The sequence below is a fragment of the Salvia miltiorrhiza genome, chromosome 3 (genome assembly GCF_028751815.1).
Source record: "Salvia miltiorrhiza cultivar Shanhuang (shh) chromosome 3, IMPLAD_Smil_shh, whole genome shotgun sequence".
NCBI classification, from domain to species: Eukaryota; Viridiplantae; Streptophyta; class Magnoliopsida; order Lamiales; family Lamiaceae; genus Salvia; species Salvia miltiorrhiza.
In genome coordinates, this window is record NC_080389.1 from 6,088,487 (window position 1) to 6,108,994 (window position 20,508).

Here is a 20,508-nt window from a genome sequence, read left to right on the forward strand (position 1 = left end):
TCGCTATTTCACATAGTGCTAGATGACCATGCTACTTGCTAGATGTTCCCATGGTTTATAGGTTCTTAAAATTAAATAGTTAATTTCAGGTGAATTAATTTATCGGATAAATTAATTAAGTTGTAATGTGTTACAACCCTGTTGCTAGTGCTAGTCGAGAACCTAAGAGGGTCACACACAATTTAGTAGAACGTGTCAGATTGAATCGATTTAAGAGTTAAATCTAATTCATTAATTTGATTAATTAAATTGAGACTTGTTCTAAATTAATGAGTTAATTTAGATATTCAATTAAATTAGTTTTGTTGAATATAATCCGATTAACAAGTCTGATTCTATATTAAATTAATATGATTAATTTAATTAGAGATAAAGTTAATTAGATTAATTTTAAATCTAGTAAAATCAGATTTATATATATATATATATGGATATATATATAACTGTATCCTGATATAAGATGTCCGGATACTCTCCGGATTGGAGAAGAAGAAAAGAAGCATCTATTCATTAGACGTAACCGCAGTAGGTTTTTAATTCCATAATTAAGGGAATTAATCATCAGCGTTAATTGGGGATCGTTTCTCCAAGATTAAAAACGGCTTCTGCGTTTTCTTTCTGGACGCTCTCTCTCTTCTTCATCTCGTTCTCTCTCTGATTTCTCTAGAACACAAGAGTGCTTAGTTTTGCTAGCGAAAAACTAATCGCTTGACACGGTCGCTAAAGTGTGGACTTGATAGAGGGGATACGCTTGGATCCCTGCGAGTAACCGATTGCTTCCAATCCCGACATCAACCGGAGTGCGAAAAGGTATGAGATTCTTTTCTCGCTCTCTCATCATGTTAACGTGAAGTCGTTAATGCCGTTGGAATGAAATAATAGTTATTTTATTTATAATTTCGAAAATAAATTATTTCCGCTGCGTTTTTCGACCCGATCCCAACAGATAATATGTTGAGTGAAAATAAGTGGTTCTGATTGAATTGATTGTGGAGTTACGTAGAAATGAATAGTTGTGGTTAAAAACATAAAGTGAGACCATATCCTAAAATGGAAGTGTTACTTCCTTATGGAACAAGCGAAAATGAAAAATGCGATATTTTTTTATAGGACGGAGAGAGTAATAATAATAATAATAATAATAATAATAATAATAATAATAATAATAATAATAATAATAATAGCACAATGAAAAGCGTTGTCCTATTAACAGTGCGACACTGTTTATTGCGCCAAAAAGACGTGGAAGAACATCGCAAAGATTGGAGTGAATTGGTTGGAGTCTTGGATATATCTTACACATAATAATAAAAATAAGGTGTGATAGACAAATCTATAGAAATTGTGATATCTCCCTTGTAATTATTTGATCTCAAAAATCATTATATATATATTTTTTAGTATGTAAAAGCATCCCAACAAAGAGCCCTTTACAATATTAAAGATCTTTTTACAAACTTAAAGATCTTTCTAGTTAATAGGTTTCGATGAGGTCTTGAAAATTAAATCCCCAAGTTTTTGAAACTTTTATAAAGTTATATTTCAAGTTAAATTGGACAAAGTTGAATTGGATTCATCGTTCCAAGCCTACCATCAAAAGTAAAATCATGAGATGCTACCACACTATATCACTTGCCATGAGTCATGGAGTGGTTTGGTGATGAAAAGCTGTGATTTTTACTAAGTATATAGATACTCATGGAATAATTTATCACTACGTTGTCCATGAGTCGTGGAACGCATTGATGCTTTATTTACATGAATGTTTGATGGGTATAACTTGACGCTTAGTACTATATGGGCTCATAAAATTGAGGTGTATAGGAAAGGTGAGGTAAAATAATATTGAAGGTTATATAGAGATATAATTGTCAAAGAGTTGACTACCGATAAAAGTATTTCATGGGCTCATAGAATTGAGGTATGGAATATATTTTGTTGGGCTTCAATTCCCTCTAGGAAATTTGATTTCCCGAATTTCATTTGGGGTTATGGAATTTGAATAAAATAGTGGGAGACAATTAATAATTAAAGACCTTATATTAATTGAATATATTTTTCACCTTCTGCTAATTTTCTGCATCTTACTTGTAGATTGTCTGCACAATGTCGAAAAATCCATTAACATCTATCCTTGACCAAAACAAACTTACCGGTCCTAACTATGTTGATTGGGTTCGCAATTTGAGAATTGTTCTTAATTGCGAAAAGAAGGCTTATGTCTTGGATGCCCCAATGCCTGAAAAACCTGCTGATGACGCTGAAGAAGCGGTGCTTACGAAGTACCAAAGTCATGTGGATGACGATTTGCAGGTTCGTTGCTACATGCTAGCATCGATGTCGAATGAACTTCAAAGGCAAAATGAAGGTGTGGCTTCGGCTTATGAGGTCCTTCTCCGTTTACAAAGGTTGTACAGAGAAAGTGTTAGACAACAAAGATATACGATATCTAAGGGACTTTTCCAATGTCGTATGACTGAGGGCTCTTCGGTCCAATCTCATGGGCTGAAGATGATAGCTCTCATGGAAAGGTTGGGATCTCTTGGAGTCGAGATAGAAGCTGAACTGCAAACTGATCTCATGTTGCAGTCTTTGCCACCATCATTTGACACTTTTGTCGTCAACTTCACTATGCATAGCATGACTACTAGTCTTCCCGAACTTGTCAATATGCTTGTGACGGCGGAGTCCACTATGAAAAAGGACAAGCCGGTTCTTCTTGTTGGTTCCTCCTCCTCGTCTGTAATACCCGGGCTTTTGATGACGTGTTTAATTGCTTGAGTTTGAGTGATTAGGGTATAGATCCCTTGTTTGATTACTTTGTAAAGAAATGAGAAGTTATATGAAGTTTTATTGTTATTTTTTTTATATTGAGATGTTCTTTTGATAATGTGAGAATGATGTGGGATTTTATATCCGTATTTGAGTTTGAGTATTTGAATAATTCGAGATAATTATTTGAATGAGAAAGATGAACTCGGAAGTGAAATCTGAGTCCGTTAAGACGTTTTTGAAATTTTTGACTTTTTGATGATGAATAGTAAAATACTGCTATTTCGTCTTTTTGTCGACTTTCAAAATCTTACATGCACGTCGTCGAGAAATATTCTTAGTTTTTCGATACGAGTCCAATAATGAAAGTTTTTATTTTGGGTTTGTGGGAGAGAAAATCTTTTCTTGGTTTTTGAATAATGGGGATCCGTTTTCATTTAATTGCATTGTTTAGTACCATATTCTGCAATGAGTGATTAGTTTAGTAGTAATCAATAATTGGGAGCAGAAGATGATGTTTTGTCATATTTGGAAATTGAGTACTACCAAATTAAAGGCCAAATCTTCAACTTGAACGGTAGGGGTCCCTTTGTTATTTTCTTTTTGGATTTGGATGGAGAAAAAAAAGGTGTAAACAACAGACATTTTTAATGGGGAAGCCCATGTACATGTACCACGGCTGTGCAATTAGTATTCTCCTGTGGAATTTCTTTGTTGTTTACTGAATTATGTTGAATCAGATCTTTACTATAAATTTGTAGAAATACTAATAGGCATGGTATTTATATAGACTATAGATGCAGATAGGGATACTAGAGATGAGATGAGATATTATTATAAAATCCTGAGCTTTTAATTTGCATCCTTTATTAATTTTATTCTTTGAAGCAAGTTTATAATTCCTAGTTAAAGGGATTATTCTATTGTTTTCAGAGATGAGAATGGTGATAAATAAGAAATATTATTAGTCGACTTATTGCTCGACTAATTGAAGTGACGGATGTTATTTAATTATTTATCTATGAGCTTTCTTATTTTAATAAGTGATGATTTATTATTAAAGCATAAATATTAGATTTATTATTATTTCTTAATTATTGAGATTATTTTTCAAATTATTCAAGTGAGGTTTTATATTATTAAGTTATGATAAGGAAATGTTAGAATTATTTTGTGAGTTAGTTAAGGTGTAGAATTTTAAACCCACACATACTCATATTTTATTTTGTATGTGATGTGTGGCTCGATAGTTATAAGAAGAGTTTGTTCCTAAAGTGCTTGATTGAAGGTTATATAGTGCTATTTCTATAATAGCAATTTTATAGATTTTAATAATAGGTGTATTTTATTGGATAAGTATAGTGGACTTTATGAATTAGCTTATAAGGAAAGACAACCTTCCTTTTCTCCCTTCTTCTACCAAGGTGCCGTATCCCTCTTCTTTTCTTCAACCTCCATGTTTGTCGATCCAAGCTCCAAGAATCACTCCAAAAATCACACCTATATTCATCCAGAAACGTATATTAAGGTGAGAAATCTTGGATTAAGTCTTATTGATAGTAGAATAGAAGAAATTCTCCTATCTCTTCTTCTTGCTATTTCGAGAAATAGGCTGTTGTGGAAGAAAACGATTTTGCCTCTTGTATCATGTTGATTACTACCTGTTTCAAGTTAGTAATTGTTTAGAATTAAGTTAAACTAAAGCATGCTAATGTGCCTATAGCTGTTATTTGAGGAAAATATGAAGTGATATGTCAATGAGCATTGCTGTCAGATTTCGGGTTGGACAGAACAGTATGTTTCGGGGTACTTTTGATGATGTTTTCGTAGTCCAAATAACTTGAAATTTTTACTGTAATAACTTCATCATGTGTAGTCGTTCTCTGCAAAATTTCAGCTAAATCCGAGACCATTAGATATGCTAAATTATTTTCTGAAATGTACTGCACGAAGCAGCGAAGTTTAGTGGTAGATTCTGCCTTTTGTGATATAACTTCTCATACACTTGATGTATTGTATTTTTGTAATTTTATAATAAAAATAGACTGAGAGATTTCTAAAAATGTAAAGTTTGTATTTTTCTCTAAAGAGGATGATTTTATATGATATTTCAAAGTTGATATTCATATATGATTACATATTTGAGATTTCCTACTTGAGCAAGTTATTAATAGAACTATGCTAAGTGATTGATGTTTAGTTATTAATTGTAAGCTAATCTATATAGAATGGATTAGTTTACTCTTAAGCTTTTCTCAAGTTGAGATATCCCAAGAGATGTGATGTTACTATTTGCTTTTAGTTAAGTCCATATAAGTAGAATACTCAGATTAGAGGATGCAACTTTCAAGTGATAGAAGTTTCATTCAAGATTTACTTTCTATTTGCTTACTTATTATCCAATCTTACTTGGGAACCTCATTATAATGAAGGTTTGAGTGGCAGTGTAGAGTGAACAAGCAAAGACTTCTATTTCATTAAGCGTATCAGGTGGGCATTACTTTTACTATACGTATATAGAGATCCCCTACGTATCGTGGGCCTCTTATACGAATGAATGCATGAGATGATCTAACTGTTAATTTCAGTTTCATATATATCAAATGAGTTTAAATGTTACATTCAAGCAAGTTATTTCATGACAAAATCTTTGAGTTAAAGTTATTTCAAGTATTGTCTTGCCATAAAATGTTTAAATTTTAGTATGATATCTATCTGCTTTGGCTTTGCCAATGATGCAATCGAATTCGGGTCCTGAGCAGTTGATAGCTATCCTGCCAGGACTAGTGTACACCAGTGACCGTGAGTCATCTAGCGGGTTGGCCGGTCAAGTGACCGTGAGAGGTGGCCACCTCTCCGGCACAAAGTTCCAGATATGATAGATTACAAGAGAACTTAGTCTGCAGACGAACTTTAAGAATCACATATGAATTTAGTAAGCTTGGGCCTTTTTAGCGAAAAAAAAAACTCCCTTGCTGTACTGTTTATGATGGCATGACAATTTACAGTTTTGAAGCATGTATTTTTATACCTAGGCTTACGTGCCCACTGAGTGCTTTTGTACTCAGCCCTGCATATGTTTTCTAAATGTGCAGGTTGAGCTGATGTGATGATGGTGTTGCAATGAGCGGAGTCTCCAAGGTTGTTAATAAATAGTTAACCTGTCTAGAATATGTCTTCATACATATGTCTAGCTACTTTCCGCTGCAAGATGTTGATGTTATAGTATGTTATGTCATACTTTGAGTCTTAAGAGAATGGTTTCATATGATGTATAACTTGATTAATGATATTAATTAAGTTTTATGTTGTCTTTCATAGACTATTTTCAATTGAGTAATAATGAATAAAAATGACGAGTTTTATTAAGATGAGTAAGTTTTAAGGCTATAAATGACGCCCCTTTTCTTCCCCTTCTTCTTTAACCCCATCCCTAGTCGTAGATCACTCGGCTTAACTATCCTTAGTTAGGGCGGGCTGTGACAGAGTGGTATCAGAGCGAAGGAAAGCTCTGAATTAGAAGTCTTGAGTTTAGTCTAGAATGAGTCACTAGACTAATAGTTATTAACAACCGTGAGCTCAGCGCACCATCACACCAGGCTCAACGAGGTATGTAAAATTTCAAAGTTTATTTGACGTTAAATTTTGAAGAGCATGATGTTGAGGTTATATGATGAGTTATGATGTTACACTTTAAAGGTGCATAGTTTGAGTTTGAGGATGACAACATGATTAATAATGAATTATTATGTTGTAAGAGCATATGTTGATGTTACATGATGAATCATGAGAGCGTTTATATCATATGATGTTATATGATTGAGGATGCATAATTATGAGTTATGATGTGATGTATTTGAGATGTTTTGTGATGAGAATTGTTTGAGCAATTGTGATAAGTCACGATGATTTAGATGAAGGAATCTAATGTCATTGTTAAGAGAGATTTTTTTTACTAAGTAGAAGGATGAAATGAGAACTTAGAGCTAAAGCTTGAGAGAATTAACAATTGCTTTAAGTACTTGTTGGTTTGAGTTATGAGTTTGAGTTATGAGCTTGAGTATAATAGCATGATTAATGATGAGTTATTAGCATGCTGCAATGACATATTGTACGATATGTTGAGTTGTTTTGTGACGCGAGTTTTGCTCACGCAACCTTAATGGTACTTGAGGAGGTATCATGAGCCATAGTCTTTGGAGATGGCTTTGAGAGAGAATTGTTGAGTTGTCTTACTGAGTCACGGTGATTTAGATTAAGGGATCTAATATCATTGTTTAGAGAGATTCCCTACTAAGTAAAGACGGGACGAGATGAGAATTTAGATGTTTTGAGCTTGAGTTTTAAGATAACAGTACTACTTAATAGGAGTTTTGCTAAGTTATGTTTTGTTTATTTCTGTTGCTGGAGCCAAGTAGAGTTAGTTCCTAGAGTCACCTTTAAGTTCTCCTTATAGGTTGGCCAGGACTGTTGGCACTGCACGAAAGTGGACTGTTGTGAGATCGAACTCAGGAAAGATCGGATACGAGGACGAGGCGTACAGTATGTGGTACAGAGATACCTTAGCAGATTTTCAAACACATGTTCATAGACTATGAAAGGATGAAAGCCTTATGGTTGTTACTAGACTGGATGGCATCGTGCACCTAGTCCCCGTGCTACCAATCGAGTGGTAGGATTGAGCAAGGAAGAAAGCCACTCAATATGATGGGACATGTCGTCTTGAGCATTTGACCCACAGGAGATGGGATTTGTTACAGATACCCAGATTTTCTATGCGGATCTACTGACCGGATGCCTGTTTTCTACCAGGGACTCTAGAAGAGTGTAGTAGATATCGAGTCGATCCTTGAGTATCAGTTACCAAAGATGATAAAATGATAAACGATAATGAGGATGAGAAGTAGCCGAGGAGGGCTAGAGTTGATGAGGATGAGAAGAGAAGTCGATGTAGGCTAGAGCTAAGGATGATCTTGAGAGTATGAGCGGTACACCCTTGTTTTTGATTAGTTTCAATTACATTGCGATGTATATAACTTACTTAGGAGATACTGATACTTGAGCTTTTGACATGCTGATAGATAAGCATGCGAATATAGTACCCTACTGATGTTAAATAGATGGATGTTCCTAATGTGCTAAAGTAGCAACTAGATGAGTTAACTGGTAGCAATTACCGTAGGAGGTCCAGACCGAGACATAGTACTATTAATGGTGTCGGTTTAGAAGGGACATTACGATAGATACTATGGTTTTTGTAGGGTTTATATAACCCCTTTATGTAAGTCCTCTAAAAAGAGGCATTCTACTGATGGATATATTAGGTTGATCAGAGTGGTCTTTTTGTTAGCATTTCGTGAGTGCTTATTGCCTTACAGATGAATGTTAAGGTGACCGTGAGGGTTTCCTTAAAGTTGAGTTAGTAAATTGAACTTGAGTTTTGAGGATGCTTAGAGCGTTGGTCGAGTTGAGTTTTCCTTTTGTGATTTCAAAAATGCCTCAAAGATGTCATCAAGAGTGTGATGTGAAGGATAGGCGGGATAATACTCTGCCACCACCACCGCAACATGAGAGGAGAGTCAAAAAAAATATTGAACTTTCGAAACAAGAGTCTAGAACATAGGACCCTGAGTTTAAGCTTTTAGCTTGCTGGTGTGAACTTAAGTTTTGTTATGTATAGTATGTTGAGGGTTTAGAAGACACAAAATTTCCAAGTTCGGGATAGTATATCCCGTGTGACTGGGGAGTGATTATGTTGGACCTGGCCAGTCCGCATGATCCAAATCTCAGTAGACGTGTTTTGGGTTTATAAACCCATGTGTTTCAACTTTCGGTTGAAAAGCCAGATGGGTTCTTACTCTAGGTCATTTTGTTCGACCTGGTAGTTACTTCATTCTACCCTCTGGTCATTCATTTGAGTCTCTTGAACAATTTTTTTTGATGTCGTTCTAGGATTGAACCCTTACAACTTTTGAGTTATCCTAGTAGATTCTTTTAATGTATAAGACTAGTGAGAGGCACGTCAGAGGACTTTAACACCTGAGCAACTGGTAAACTATACTTGAGAATAATTTAAGACTACTCTTGAGAAGTATGTACCGAGGAGTACAGTAAGCAGCGAGAGGCTGATTATCGAAGTTTGATGCAAGGAAAGAAATCGGTTGTAGAGTATAATTGAGAATTCTGTGAGCTATCACGTTCGCTCATCAGAAGATGGATACTGATGAAGAGATGTCTGAGTTTTAAATGCCGGTTTAAGGCAGGACTTTAAGGTAGTATGGGCAAGTTATTGGATGCACCAGTTAGAATCCTGTTTAATACAGGAGCCTCGCATTCTTTAAGTGTTTGAAGCATGTTACCTTCAAACTCGAACTAAAACGAGCTAGTCCCAAGTTGAGAGTAATCACTCCTGTAGGAAGAGCTACTACAGTTTCTCACATGATTTCTAAATTAGAGTTTGAGTTAGGATCACTAAAGATGAAAACAAGAACCTTGCACTTAATGCCTATGTGGAACGTAGACATTATTCTAAGGATGGACTGGTTAGCAGAGAACTTTGCCCCGATTGATTGTAAGAAGAGACAGATAACTTTCCAACCACCTGGGAAGGAACAGACATGTTTTCACGGCATTGATAGAAAGAAGAGAGTTCCAATCGTTTCGGCACTTTAGGCGTCGAAATTGGTAAAAAAGAAAAGAACACAAGCTTACCTAGTTTACTTGAATGATGAAGGAGAATCAAGTAAAAAAAAAAAAAAAAAAACTTTGAGGATGTAGCAGTGGTAAGGGAATATAGAGATGTATTTCCCGAAGTCTTACCAGGATTGCCACCAACAAGATAGTTGGAGTTCACTATCGACCTAGAACCTGGATCAGCACCAGTGTCGAAGGCACCCTATAGAATGGCGCCTAAGGAGCTACAAGAGCTGAAGATTCAGCTACAAGAATTGTTCGAGTTAGGTTTTATTAGACGTAGTGTATCCCCGTGGGGAGCACCAGTCCTTTTTGTCAAAAAGAAGGATGGCACGTTGAGAATGTGCATAGATTATCGAGAGCTGAATAAATTGACACTCAAGAACAAATATCCTTTGCCGAGGATAGATGACTTGTTTGATCAATTACGAGGAGCGAGTTTTTCTTGAAAGTTGACTTGAGATCATATTACCACCAGTTCAAATTTTGACAGAATGATATACCTAAGACAGCTTTTCAAATGAGGTATGAGCACTATGAGTTCATAGTTATGCCATTCGGTTTGACGAAGGCACCAGTAGTTTTCATGGATCACATGAATTGAGTTTTCATCAATAACTGGATAAATTTGTCCTAGTTTTCATAGATGATATTCTCATCTATTCGAAGAATGAGCAGGAGCTCCAAAACATTTGAAAACGATGTTGGAAATACTAAGAGTTGAGAAGCTTTTTGCCAAATTCACCAAGTGCGAGTTTTGGTTGAACGAAGTAACTTTACTAGGACATGTTATATCATCTGAAGGAATTAAAATTGACCCCGTCAAGGTACAAGCTGTACATGAGTAGAGATCACCAACTACGCCTAACGAGATTCACAACTTTTTAGGCTTAGCAGGATACTATCAGAGGTTTATTGAAGGATTTTCCATGATAGCAAGACCGAGAAAAGAAGCTAAGTACAATTGGAAAGAGGAGTGTAAAGAGAGTTTTTAAGAGCTTAAAGGAAATTGACTACAGCACCAGTGCTGCTAGTCCCGGAAATGGATAAAGAGTATACCATCTACACAGATGCGTCAAAGAATGAGCTAGGATGTGTTTTGATGCAAGAAGGAAGAGTTATAGTCTATGCATCACGACAACTTAGATCTCACGAGATAAATTATCCAACGCATGATTTAGAGCTTGCAGCCGTTGTGCATGCCCTGAAAATTTGGAGACATCATCTCTACGGAGTTAGATGTGAGATTTTCACGGACCACAAAACTTTGAAATACTTTTTCAAGCATAAGGATATTAACATGAGGCAAAGGAGATGGCTCGAATTAGTAAAGGATGTTAACTGCGACATTAACTATCACCCTGGCAAGGCCAATGTAGTAGCCGATGCATTGAGTCGAAAGGTCTCGTCAAAGTTAGGATGTCTTCTCACGAGAGAGGATGAGCTTATAAAGGACTTTGACAAGATGAGGATAGAGATGATAAAACCACCAGGGACGATAGCAAGTATTGTTGCGACGATGCCTAGTTTGAGGAAAATGGTGATTGAAGCACAAGGAAAGATGAGACAATGAACAAGTTACGAGAAAGGATAAGAGCATGAGATCTCAAGAGTTACCAAAAAGCATCAGACAATGCTATCTTATTTGAGGGGAGAATATGCATTCCCCGCGATGATGAACTTAAGAATACGATCATGAGTGGGACTCATGACACGCCTTACACCGCCCACCCAGGAGGCACAAAGATGTATCAGGTTGTGAAAAATAGATTTTTGTGGGACGGAATGAAATGAGACATAGCTTCGTTTGTAGAGCGATGCTTAGCTTGTCAGCAAGTGAAAGTATTACACCAACGACCCTATGGGAAGTTAAAACCGTTGGAGATTCCCGAGTGGAAATGGGATCACATAGCGATGGATTTTGTGATAGCTTTACCGAAAAGTCAAAGAGGAAATACAGCAATTTGGGTGATTGTAGATCGACTAACAAAATCTGCACATTTCATACCGATCCTAGTCGCGTATGGACCAGATAAGTTAGCACAATTGTATGTTCGTGAGATTATAAGATTGCATTGAGTACCGGTGTAGATCACCTCAGAAAGAGAAAAAAAAAATTACATCACGTTTTTGGATGAGTTACAGAAAGAGTTGGGTACAAGGATGAATTTTAGCATAGCAGACGATAGAAGATATGATAGGAACTACTATCCTTGATAGAGGAGTAAATCGGGAGAATGTGTTGCCACTAATTGAGTTTACCTATAAGATGTGAGACAAAGTTTCGAGATAGGAGACAAAGTTTTCTTGAAGGTTTCACCCTCAAAGGGGATGAATAGATTTGGAGTTAAATGACAGCTTAGACCCAGAGTTATAAGTCCTTACGAGATATTGCAAAAGATAGGTCCAATAGCGTATAGGTTGGCTTTGCCACCTAGCTTTGGAAATGTGCATAACGTGTTTCACGTGTCACAATTGAGAGGATACATATTTTCGACCCAAACCATGTGGTTTACTAAGAAGAAATGATCTTAGAACCAGACTTGAGTTATGAAGAGAGACCTCAGATGATGCTAAATCATAAAATTCGGCAATCGAGTAATAAGTCGATTGCATTGGATAAGGTCCAATGGAGATATGATACTTAGAAAGAAGTGGAAAGAGAGCTTGAGGATAAGATGTGAGAGAAGTACCCGAAACATTTACAAGAGGTACAAATTTCGGGACGAAATTTATTTTAAGGGGGAGGGTATGTAATACCCGGGCTTTTGATGACGTGTTTAATTGCTTGAGTTTGAGTGATTAGGGTATAGATCCCTTGTTTGATTACTTTGTAAAGAAATGAGAAGTTATATGAAGTTTTATTGTTATTTTTTTTATATTGAGATGTTCTTTTGATAATGTGAGAATGATGTGGGATTTTATATCCGTATTTGAGTTTGAGTATTTGAATAATTCGAGATAATTATTTGAATGAGAAAGATGAACTCGGAAGTGAAATCTGAGTCCGTTAAGACGTTTTTGAAATTTTTGACTTTTTGACTGATGAATAGTAAAATACTGCTATTTCGTCTTTTTGTCGACTTTCAAAATCTTACATGCACGTCGTCGAGAAATATTCTTAGTTTTTCGATACGAGTCCAATAATGAAAGTTTTTATTTTGGGTTTGTGGGAGAGAAAATCTTTTCTTGGTTTTTGAATAATGGGGATCCGTTTTCATTTAATTGCATTGTTTAGTACCATATTCTGCAATGAGTGATTAGTTTAGTAGTAATCAATAATTGGGAGCAGAAGATGATGTTTTGTCATATTTGGAAATTGAGTACTACCAAATTAAAGGCCAAATCTTCAACTTGAACGGTAGGGGTCCCTTTGTTATTTTCTTTTTGGATTTGGATGGAGAAAAAAAGGTGTAAACAACAGACATTTTTAATGGGGAAGCCCATGTACATGTACCACGGCTGTGCAATTAGTATTCTCCTGTGGAATTTCTTTGTTGTTTACTGAATTATGTTGAATCAGATCTTTACTATAAATTTGTAGAAATACTAATAGGCATGGTATTTATATAGACTATAGATGCAGATAGGGATACTAGAGATGAGATGAGATATTATTATAAAATCCTGAGCTTTTAATTTGCATCCTTTATTAATTTTATTCTTTGAAGCAAGTTTATAATTCCTAGTTAAAGGGATTATTCTATTGTTTTCAGAGATGAGAATGGTGATAAATAAGAAATATTATTAGTCGACTTATTGCTCGACTAATTGAAGTGACGGATGTTATTTAATTATTTATCTATGAGCTTTCTTATTTTAATAAGTGATGATTTATTATTAAAGCATAAATATTAGATTTATTATTATTTCTTAATTATTGAGATTATTTTTCAAATTATTCAAGTGAGGTTTTATATTATTAAGTTATGATAAGGAAATGTTAGAATTATTTTGTGAGTTAGTTAAGGTGTAGAATTTTAAACCCACACATACTCATATTTTATTTTGTATGTGATGTGTGGCTCGATAGTTATAAGAAGAGTTTGTTCCTAAAGTGCTTGATTGAAGGTTATATAGTGCTATTTCTATAATAGCAATTTTATAGATTTTAATAATAGGTGTATTTTATTGGATAAGTATAGTGGACTTTATGAATTAGCTTATAAGGAAAGACAACCTTCCTTTTCTCCCTTCTTCTACCAAGGTGCCGTATCCCTCTTCTTTTCTTCAACCTCCATGTTTGTCGATCCAAGCTCCAAGAATCACTCCAAAAATCACACCTATATTCATCCAGAAACGTATATTAAGGTGAGAAATCTTGGATTAAGTCTTATTGATAGTAGAATAGAAGAAATTCTCCTATCTCTTCTTCTTGCTATTTCGAGAAATAGGCTGTTGTGGAAGAAAACGATTTTGCCTCTTGTATCATGTTGATTACTACCTGTTTCAAGTTAGTAATTGTTTAGAATTAAGTTAAACTAAAGCATGCTAATGTGCCTATAGCTGTTATTTGAGGAAAATATGAAGTGATATGTCAATGAGCATTGCTGTCAGATTTCGGGTTGGACAGAACAGTATGTTTCGGGGTACTTTTGATGATGTTTTCGTAGTCCAAATAACTTGAAATTTTTACTGTAATAACTTCATCATGTGTAGTCGTTCTCTGCAAAATTTCAGCTAAATCCGAGACCATTAGATATGCTAAATTATTTTCTGAAATGTACTGCACGAAGCAGCGAAGTTTAGTGGTAGATTCTGCCTTTTGTGATATAACTTCTCATACACTTGATGTATTGTATTTTTGTAATTTTATAATAAAAATAGACTGAGAGATTTCTAAAAATGTAAAGTTTGTATTTTTCTCTAAAGAGGATGATTTTATATGATATTTCAAAGTTGATATTCATATATGATTACATATTTGAGATTTCCTACTTGAGCAAGTTATTAATAGAACTATGCTAAGTGATTGATGTTTAGTTATTAATTGTAAGCTAATCTATATAGAATGGATTAGTTTACTCTTAAGCTTTTCTCAAGTTGAGATATCCCAAGAGATGTGATGTTACTATTTGCTTTTAGTTAAGTCCATATAAGTAGAATACTCAGATTAGAGGATGCAACTTTCAAGTGATAGAAGTTTCATTCAAGATTTACTTTCTATTTGCTTACTTATTATCCAATCTTACTTGGGAACCTCATTATAATGAAGGTTTGAGTGGCAGTGTAGAGTGAACAAGCAAAGACTTCTATTTCATTAAGCGTATCAGGTGGGCATTACTTTTACTATACGTATATAGAGATCCCCTACGTATCGTGGGCCTCTTATACGAATGAATGCATGAGATGATCTAACTGTTAATTTCAGTTTCATATATATCAAATGAGTTTAAATGTTACATTCAAGCAAGTTATTTCATGACAAAATCTTTGAGTTAAAGTTATTTCAAGTATTGTCTTGCCATAAAATGTTTAAATTTTAGTATGATATCTATCTGCTTTGGCTTTGCCAATGATGCAATCGAATTCGGGTCCTGAGCAGTTGATAGCTATCCTGCCAGGACTAGTGTACACCAGTGACCGTGAGTCATCTAGCGGGTTAGCCGGTCAAGTGACCGTGAGAGGTGGCCACCTCTCCGGCACAAAGTTCCAGATATGATAGATTACAAGAGAACTTAGTCTGCAGACGAACTTTAAGAATCACAAATGAATTTAGTAAGCTTGGGCCTTTTTAGCGAAAAAAAAAAAACTCCCTTGCTGTACTGTTTATGATGGCATGACAATTTACAGTTTTGAAGCATGTATTTTTATACCTAGGCTTACGTGCCCACTGAGTGCTTTTGTACTCAGCCCTGCATATGTTTTCTAAATGTGCAGGTTGAGCTGATGTGATGATGGTGTTGCAATGAGCGGAGTCTCCAAGGTTGTTAATAAATAGTTAACCTGTCTAGAATATGTCTTCATACATATGTCTAGCTACTTTCCGCTGCAAGATGTTGATGTTATAGTATGTTATGTCATACTTTGAGTCTTAAGAGAATGGTTTCATATGATGTATAACTTGATTAATGATATTAATTAAGTTTTATGTTGTCTTTCATAGACTATTTTCAATTGAGTAATAATGAATAAAAATGACGAGTTTTATTAAGATGAGTAAGTTTTAAGGCTATAAATGACGCCCCTTTTCTTCCCCTTCTTCTTTAACCCCATCCCTAGTCGTAGATCACTCGGCTTAACTATCCTTAGTTAGGGCGGGCTGTGACATCGTCGAAAACTCACAAGGCCAAGACTAACAAGGGGAAGGGGAAGTGGAAGGGGAAGATGAAAGGTTCATCTAAACCAAACAAGTTGAAGTCACAGGGTGGAGTTGGGAAAAAGAAAGGGGAAAGTTCTCAATCCAAAGATGTTTGCCATTTCTGCAACAAGCCTGGTCATTGGAAGAGGAATTGCAAAGAATATCTTGCAAGCCTGAAATGTTCAGGTATGTACTATGTTGAAGTTAACTTATCTGTTAACGATGCTTCGTGGGTATTGGATATCGGTTGTTCCTCACATCTTCGTAATGATTTACAGGTGATGGTGGAAACTAAGAAGTTGAGCAAAGGGGAGAAAGTTCTACGCATGGGCAATGGAGCAAGAGTTGCTGCCTTAGTTGTAGGAATTGTTCACTTAGCTCTTGATAGTGGTTTTGAGATTGTTTTGAACAATTGCTTTTACGTACCTAGTTTGATTAAGAACATCGTCTCTATTCCAGTTTTGGATAGAGAAAGTTATGAATTTTCAATAAAGGGTGGAATATGTTCTATCTTTAAAGATGCTTCTTTAATCTATTCTAGTGTATTGGTTAATGGTCTTTATACTATTATGCCTCGAAACCCTATTTTGCATGTTCAACAAAGTAAAAGAAAATTAGATGATCGTAGTTCCATAGATCTTTGGCACTCAAGATTGGGTCATATTTCTGAGAGAAGGGTGAATCAATTGTCTCAATTGCTTGGTTTTTCAACCGAGGAAAGGATGGCAACTTGTGAATCTTGCCTCAAAGGAAAGATGACCAAATCACCATTTGTGGGACAAGTGGAACGATCACAACATATTTTGGATTTGATCCATACAGATGTTTGTGGACCACTAAGTGTGGGTGCTCGTGGGAACTATCACTATTTCGTAACTTTTACCGACGACTACTCTAGGTATGGTTATGTGTACCTCTTAAGGCACAAATCTGAAGTATTTGAAAAGTTCAAAGAATTCAGACATGAAGTGGAGAAACAAACTGGCTCTAGTATTAAAATTCTTCGATCTGATCGAGGAGGTGAATACTTAAGCGGTGTGTTTCTTTATTATCTAAAAGAGAATGAGATTCTCTCACAGTGGACGCCACCTGGCACTCCTCAACTCAATGGAGTTTCTGAGTGCCGGAATCGGACCTTGTTAGATATGGTGCGATCGATGATGGGCTTCACTACATTACCTCTTTCATTTTGGGGTTATGCTTTAGAAACTGCAACGCATCTATTAAATAGAGTGCCATCTAAAGTTGTGCCCAAAACGCCATATGAATTATGGTTTGGCAAAACACATTCTTACAAATATCTTAGGATATGGGGGTGCACTGCTTATGTGAAGCAGTTAATGGGAGATAAGTTGGATATGCGATCCATCTTATGTAATTTTGTGGGATATCCAAAAGAGTCTATTGGATATTATTTCTATGATCCCTCGGAACAAAAGGTGTTTGTTTCAAGAAATGCTACTTTCCTTGAGGAAGAATTTATGTGTAACAGAAGTAATAAGATTGTAGAACTTGATGAAACTCAAGAACCACAAAGTACTCCTATTGTGGCAGAAAATACTCAATCAGAAAAGGGTGAATGTTCTTATACACAGCCCCGTGAAAAGTCCAAAAGAGTTTCGAGGCCGCCTGATAGGTTGAACTTATTGATGGAAAATGATGAGGAAGAACAACATATGGATAATGATCCAAGGACCTTTTCTGAGGCAATTAAAGATATTGACTCAAATAAGTGGCTAGAAGCTATGCAATCCGAAATGGAATCCATGTACTCTAATGAGGTATGGATCTTGGTGGATCTACCAAATGGAATAATTCCTATCGGATGCAAATGGATAATCAAGCGAAAGCTTGGAGTAGACGGAAATGTGGCTACCTTTAAAGCTCGTCTGGTCGCAAAAGGTTACACTCAAAAGCAAGGAATTGATTATGAGGAAACTTTTTCGCCAATGGTGATGCGTAAGTCCATTCGAATTCTACTTGCCATAGCTGCATATTATGACTATGAGATATGGCAAATGGATGTAAAGACTGCATTTCTTAATGGAAACATTGAGGAAGACATTTATATGGTGCAGCCTGAAGGATATGTATCTAAGGGGTATGAACAAAAGGTTTGTAAACTCCAAAGATCTATCTATGGACTCAAACAAGCTTCAAGAAGTTGGAACATCCGATTCGATGAAACAATCAAAACGTTTGGTTTTCATAAGAATCTGGAAGAGCCATGTGTGTATAAGAAAACTAGTGGGAGCTCGGTGGTGTTTGTTGTGCTCTATGTTGATGACATCCTTATCATTGGGAATGATATAGGAATAATGCAATCAACAAAGATTTGGTTGTCAAAACAATTCTCCATGAAGGACTTGGGAGAGGCATCCTTCATCCTTGGAATCAAGATCTATAGAGATAGATCGAGAAGGATGATTGGATTATCTCAGTCCATGTACATAGACAAAATGTTAAAAAGGTTTAGCATGGAAGAATCCAAACGTAGATTTTTGCCAATGAGTCATAGTGTTTCTCTAACTAAAGCTATGTCTCCTCAGACACCTGAAGGGAGAGAAAAAATGACACGTGTGCCTTATGCTTCTGCAATAGGGAGTATTATGTACGCTATGCTATGTACAAGACCTGATGTCGCACATGCTCTGAGTGTCACGAGTAGATATCAGTCTAATCCAGGCGAAGAGCACTGGAAGGTCGTAAAATCAATCCTTAAGTACTTGAGAAGAACTAAGGATTTATTTTTGATCTATGGAGGTGGGGAACTGAAACTAGAGGGTTTCACCGACTCTAGTTTTCAGTCTGATAAAGATGACTCCAAGTCTATGTCAGGGTTTATATTCACTTTAAATGGTGGAGCAATATGTTGGAAAAGTTCTAAACAAGAAACAGTTGCTGATTCCACCACAGAAGCTGAATATATTGCTGCATCAGATGCTGCAAAAGAAGCTGTTTGGATAAGGAATTTCATTCAAGAGTTGGGTGTCGTTCCTTCAGCTGTTGATCCAGTACCTATATACTGTGATAACAATGGAGCTATTGCGCAAGCTAAAGAACCAAGATCTCATCAAAGATCCAAACACATTATGCGAAGATACCACTTGATTCGAGAAATCATTGGTAGAGGTGATGTCGTTGTGGAGCGAGTTGCTTCAGCAGAAAATGTAGCAGATCCACTTACTAAACCGTTGTCACAAAAGGTATTCGAAGGACATCTTGAGAAGATGGGTCTAAGATACGCTGGTGATTGGTGCTAGGGCGAGTGGGAGATTGAAAGAGTTACACCCGGCGCACCAATTGGATTGGTCATTTTTTATTTATATGTAAATTCAATCTCATTGGAATTTATATTAATAAAGGCATTTATTTATCTAATGTATTTGTTTTTAATAACTTATGCGATTTAGATGAAGTCCTTAGACCATAAAGAGTTATAAGATATGATCACGCATATGATGGTGATTATGAAATATGTCTTTAAAGCTTTGGTCTTAAAATAGTTCCGAGTGAAATAACTATTCAAGAAAAGGATATTGAATTGTTGGAAATAGCTCGCACATATGATACACACTCATAAGATGAGAATGTTGCGTTTCATCAACATTAACGTAGTTGACGTAAGTGTATATATGGAGACTAATGAGTGGTCAATAAAGAATCTATTACTTGTGAGACAAGAGAATTTCCTATAGTTTTCATTGTTCATAACTTGAAGACCTTGGCCAGGGCATAATGAATTATGATTCATTAAAGAGTTATTGAATTCAATTGAAAATATGATTATTGGATTATATTGAGTTTTCGATTTAATTCCATACTCAATATCCAATTGGGAAATTAGATGATAGAAGGACTGTACGTGTATGACGATTCATAATCAAAATAGGTTTACTCGCTATTTCACATAGTGCTAGATGACCATGCTACTTGCTAGATGTTCCCATGGTTTATAGGTTCTTGAAATTAAATATTTAATTTTAGGTGAATTAATTTATCGGATAAATTAATTAAGTTGTAATGTGTTACAAGCCTGTTACTAGGGCTAGTCGTGAACCTAAGAGGGTCACACACAATTTAGTAGAACGTGTCAGATTGAATCGATTTAAGAGTTAAATCTAATTAATTAATTTGATTAATTAAATTGAGACTTGTTCTAAATTAATGAGTTAATTTAGATATTCAATTAAATTAGTTTTGTTGAATATAATCCGATTAACAAGTCTGATTCTATATTAAATTAATAGGATTAATTTAATTAGAGATAAAGTTAATTAGATTAATTTTAAATCTAGTAAAATCAGATTTATATATATATATATATATATATATGGATATATATATATATATATATATATATAACTGTATCCGGATATAAGATGTCCGGATACTCTCCGGATTGGAGAAGAAGAAAAGAAGCGTCTATTCATTAGACGTAACCGCAGTAGGTTTTTAATTCCATAATTAAGGGAATTAATCATCAGCGTTAATTGGGGATCGTTTCTCCAAGATTAAAAACGGCTTCTGCGTTTTCTTTCTGGACGCTCTCTCTCTTCTTCATCTCGTTCTCTCTCTGATTTCTCTAGAACACAAGAGTGCTTAGTTTTGCTAGCGAAAAACTAATCGCTTGACACGGTCGCTAAAGTGTGGACTTGATAGAGGGGATACGCTTGGATCCCTGCGAGCAACTGATTGCTTCCAATCCCGACATCAACCGGAGTGCGAAAAGGTATGAGATT

At 35.6% G+C, this 20,508-nt stretch overlaps 1 protein-coding gene and 2 long non-coding RNA genes across 3 annotated transcripts; all 3 read left to right on the forward strand.

The window, feature by feature from the left end:
* The first annotated feature begins 3,936 nt into the window (after positions 1-3,936).
* On the forward strand, positions 3,937-6,090 carry LOC131017221 (uncharacterized). The gene is made up of 3 exons (XR_009099483.1): positions 3,937-4,300; positions 5,205-5,262; positions 5,868-6,090. It is a non-coding gene; the product is annotated as an uncharacterized LOC131017221 (long non-coding RNA).
* A 7,319-nt stretch (positions 6,091-13,409) lies between these two features.
* On the forward strand, positions 13,410-15,568 carry LOC131017220 (uncharacterized). The gene is made up of 3 exons (XR_009099482.1): positions 13,410-13,776; positions 14,681-14,738; positions 15,346-15,568. It is a non-coding gene; the product is annotated as an uncharacterized LOC131017220 (long non-coding RNA).
* A 2,763-nt stretch (positions 15,569-18,331) lies between these two features.
* Positions 18,332-19,404, forward strand: LOC131017222 (secreted RxLR effector protein 161-like). Its single transcript, XM_057945957.1, has 2 exons — positions 18,332-18,898; positions 19,302-19,404. The coding sequence occupies exons 1-2, from the start codon at positions 18,337-18,339 to the stop codon at positions 19,307-19,309; spliced, it is 570 nt and encodes a 189-aa protein (XP_057801940.1). The 5' UTR covers positions 18,332-18,336; the 3' UTR covers positions 19,310-19,404.
* Positions 19,405-20,508: the final 1,104 nt, after the last annotated feature.

Coding starts and splice junctions, on each gene's coding strand:
- LOC131017222 (XM_057945957.1), top strand. CDS start 18,337: ATGACACGTGTGCCTTATGCTTCTGCAATAGGGAGTATTATGTACGCT.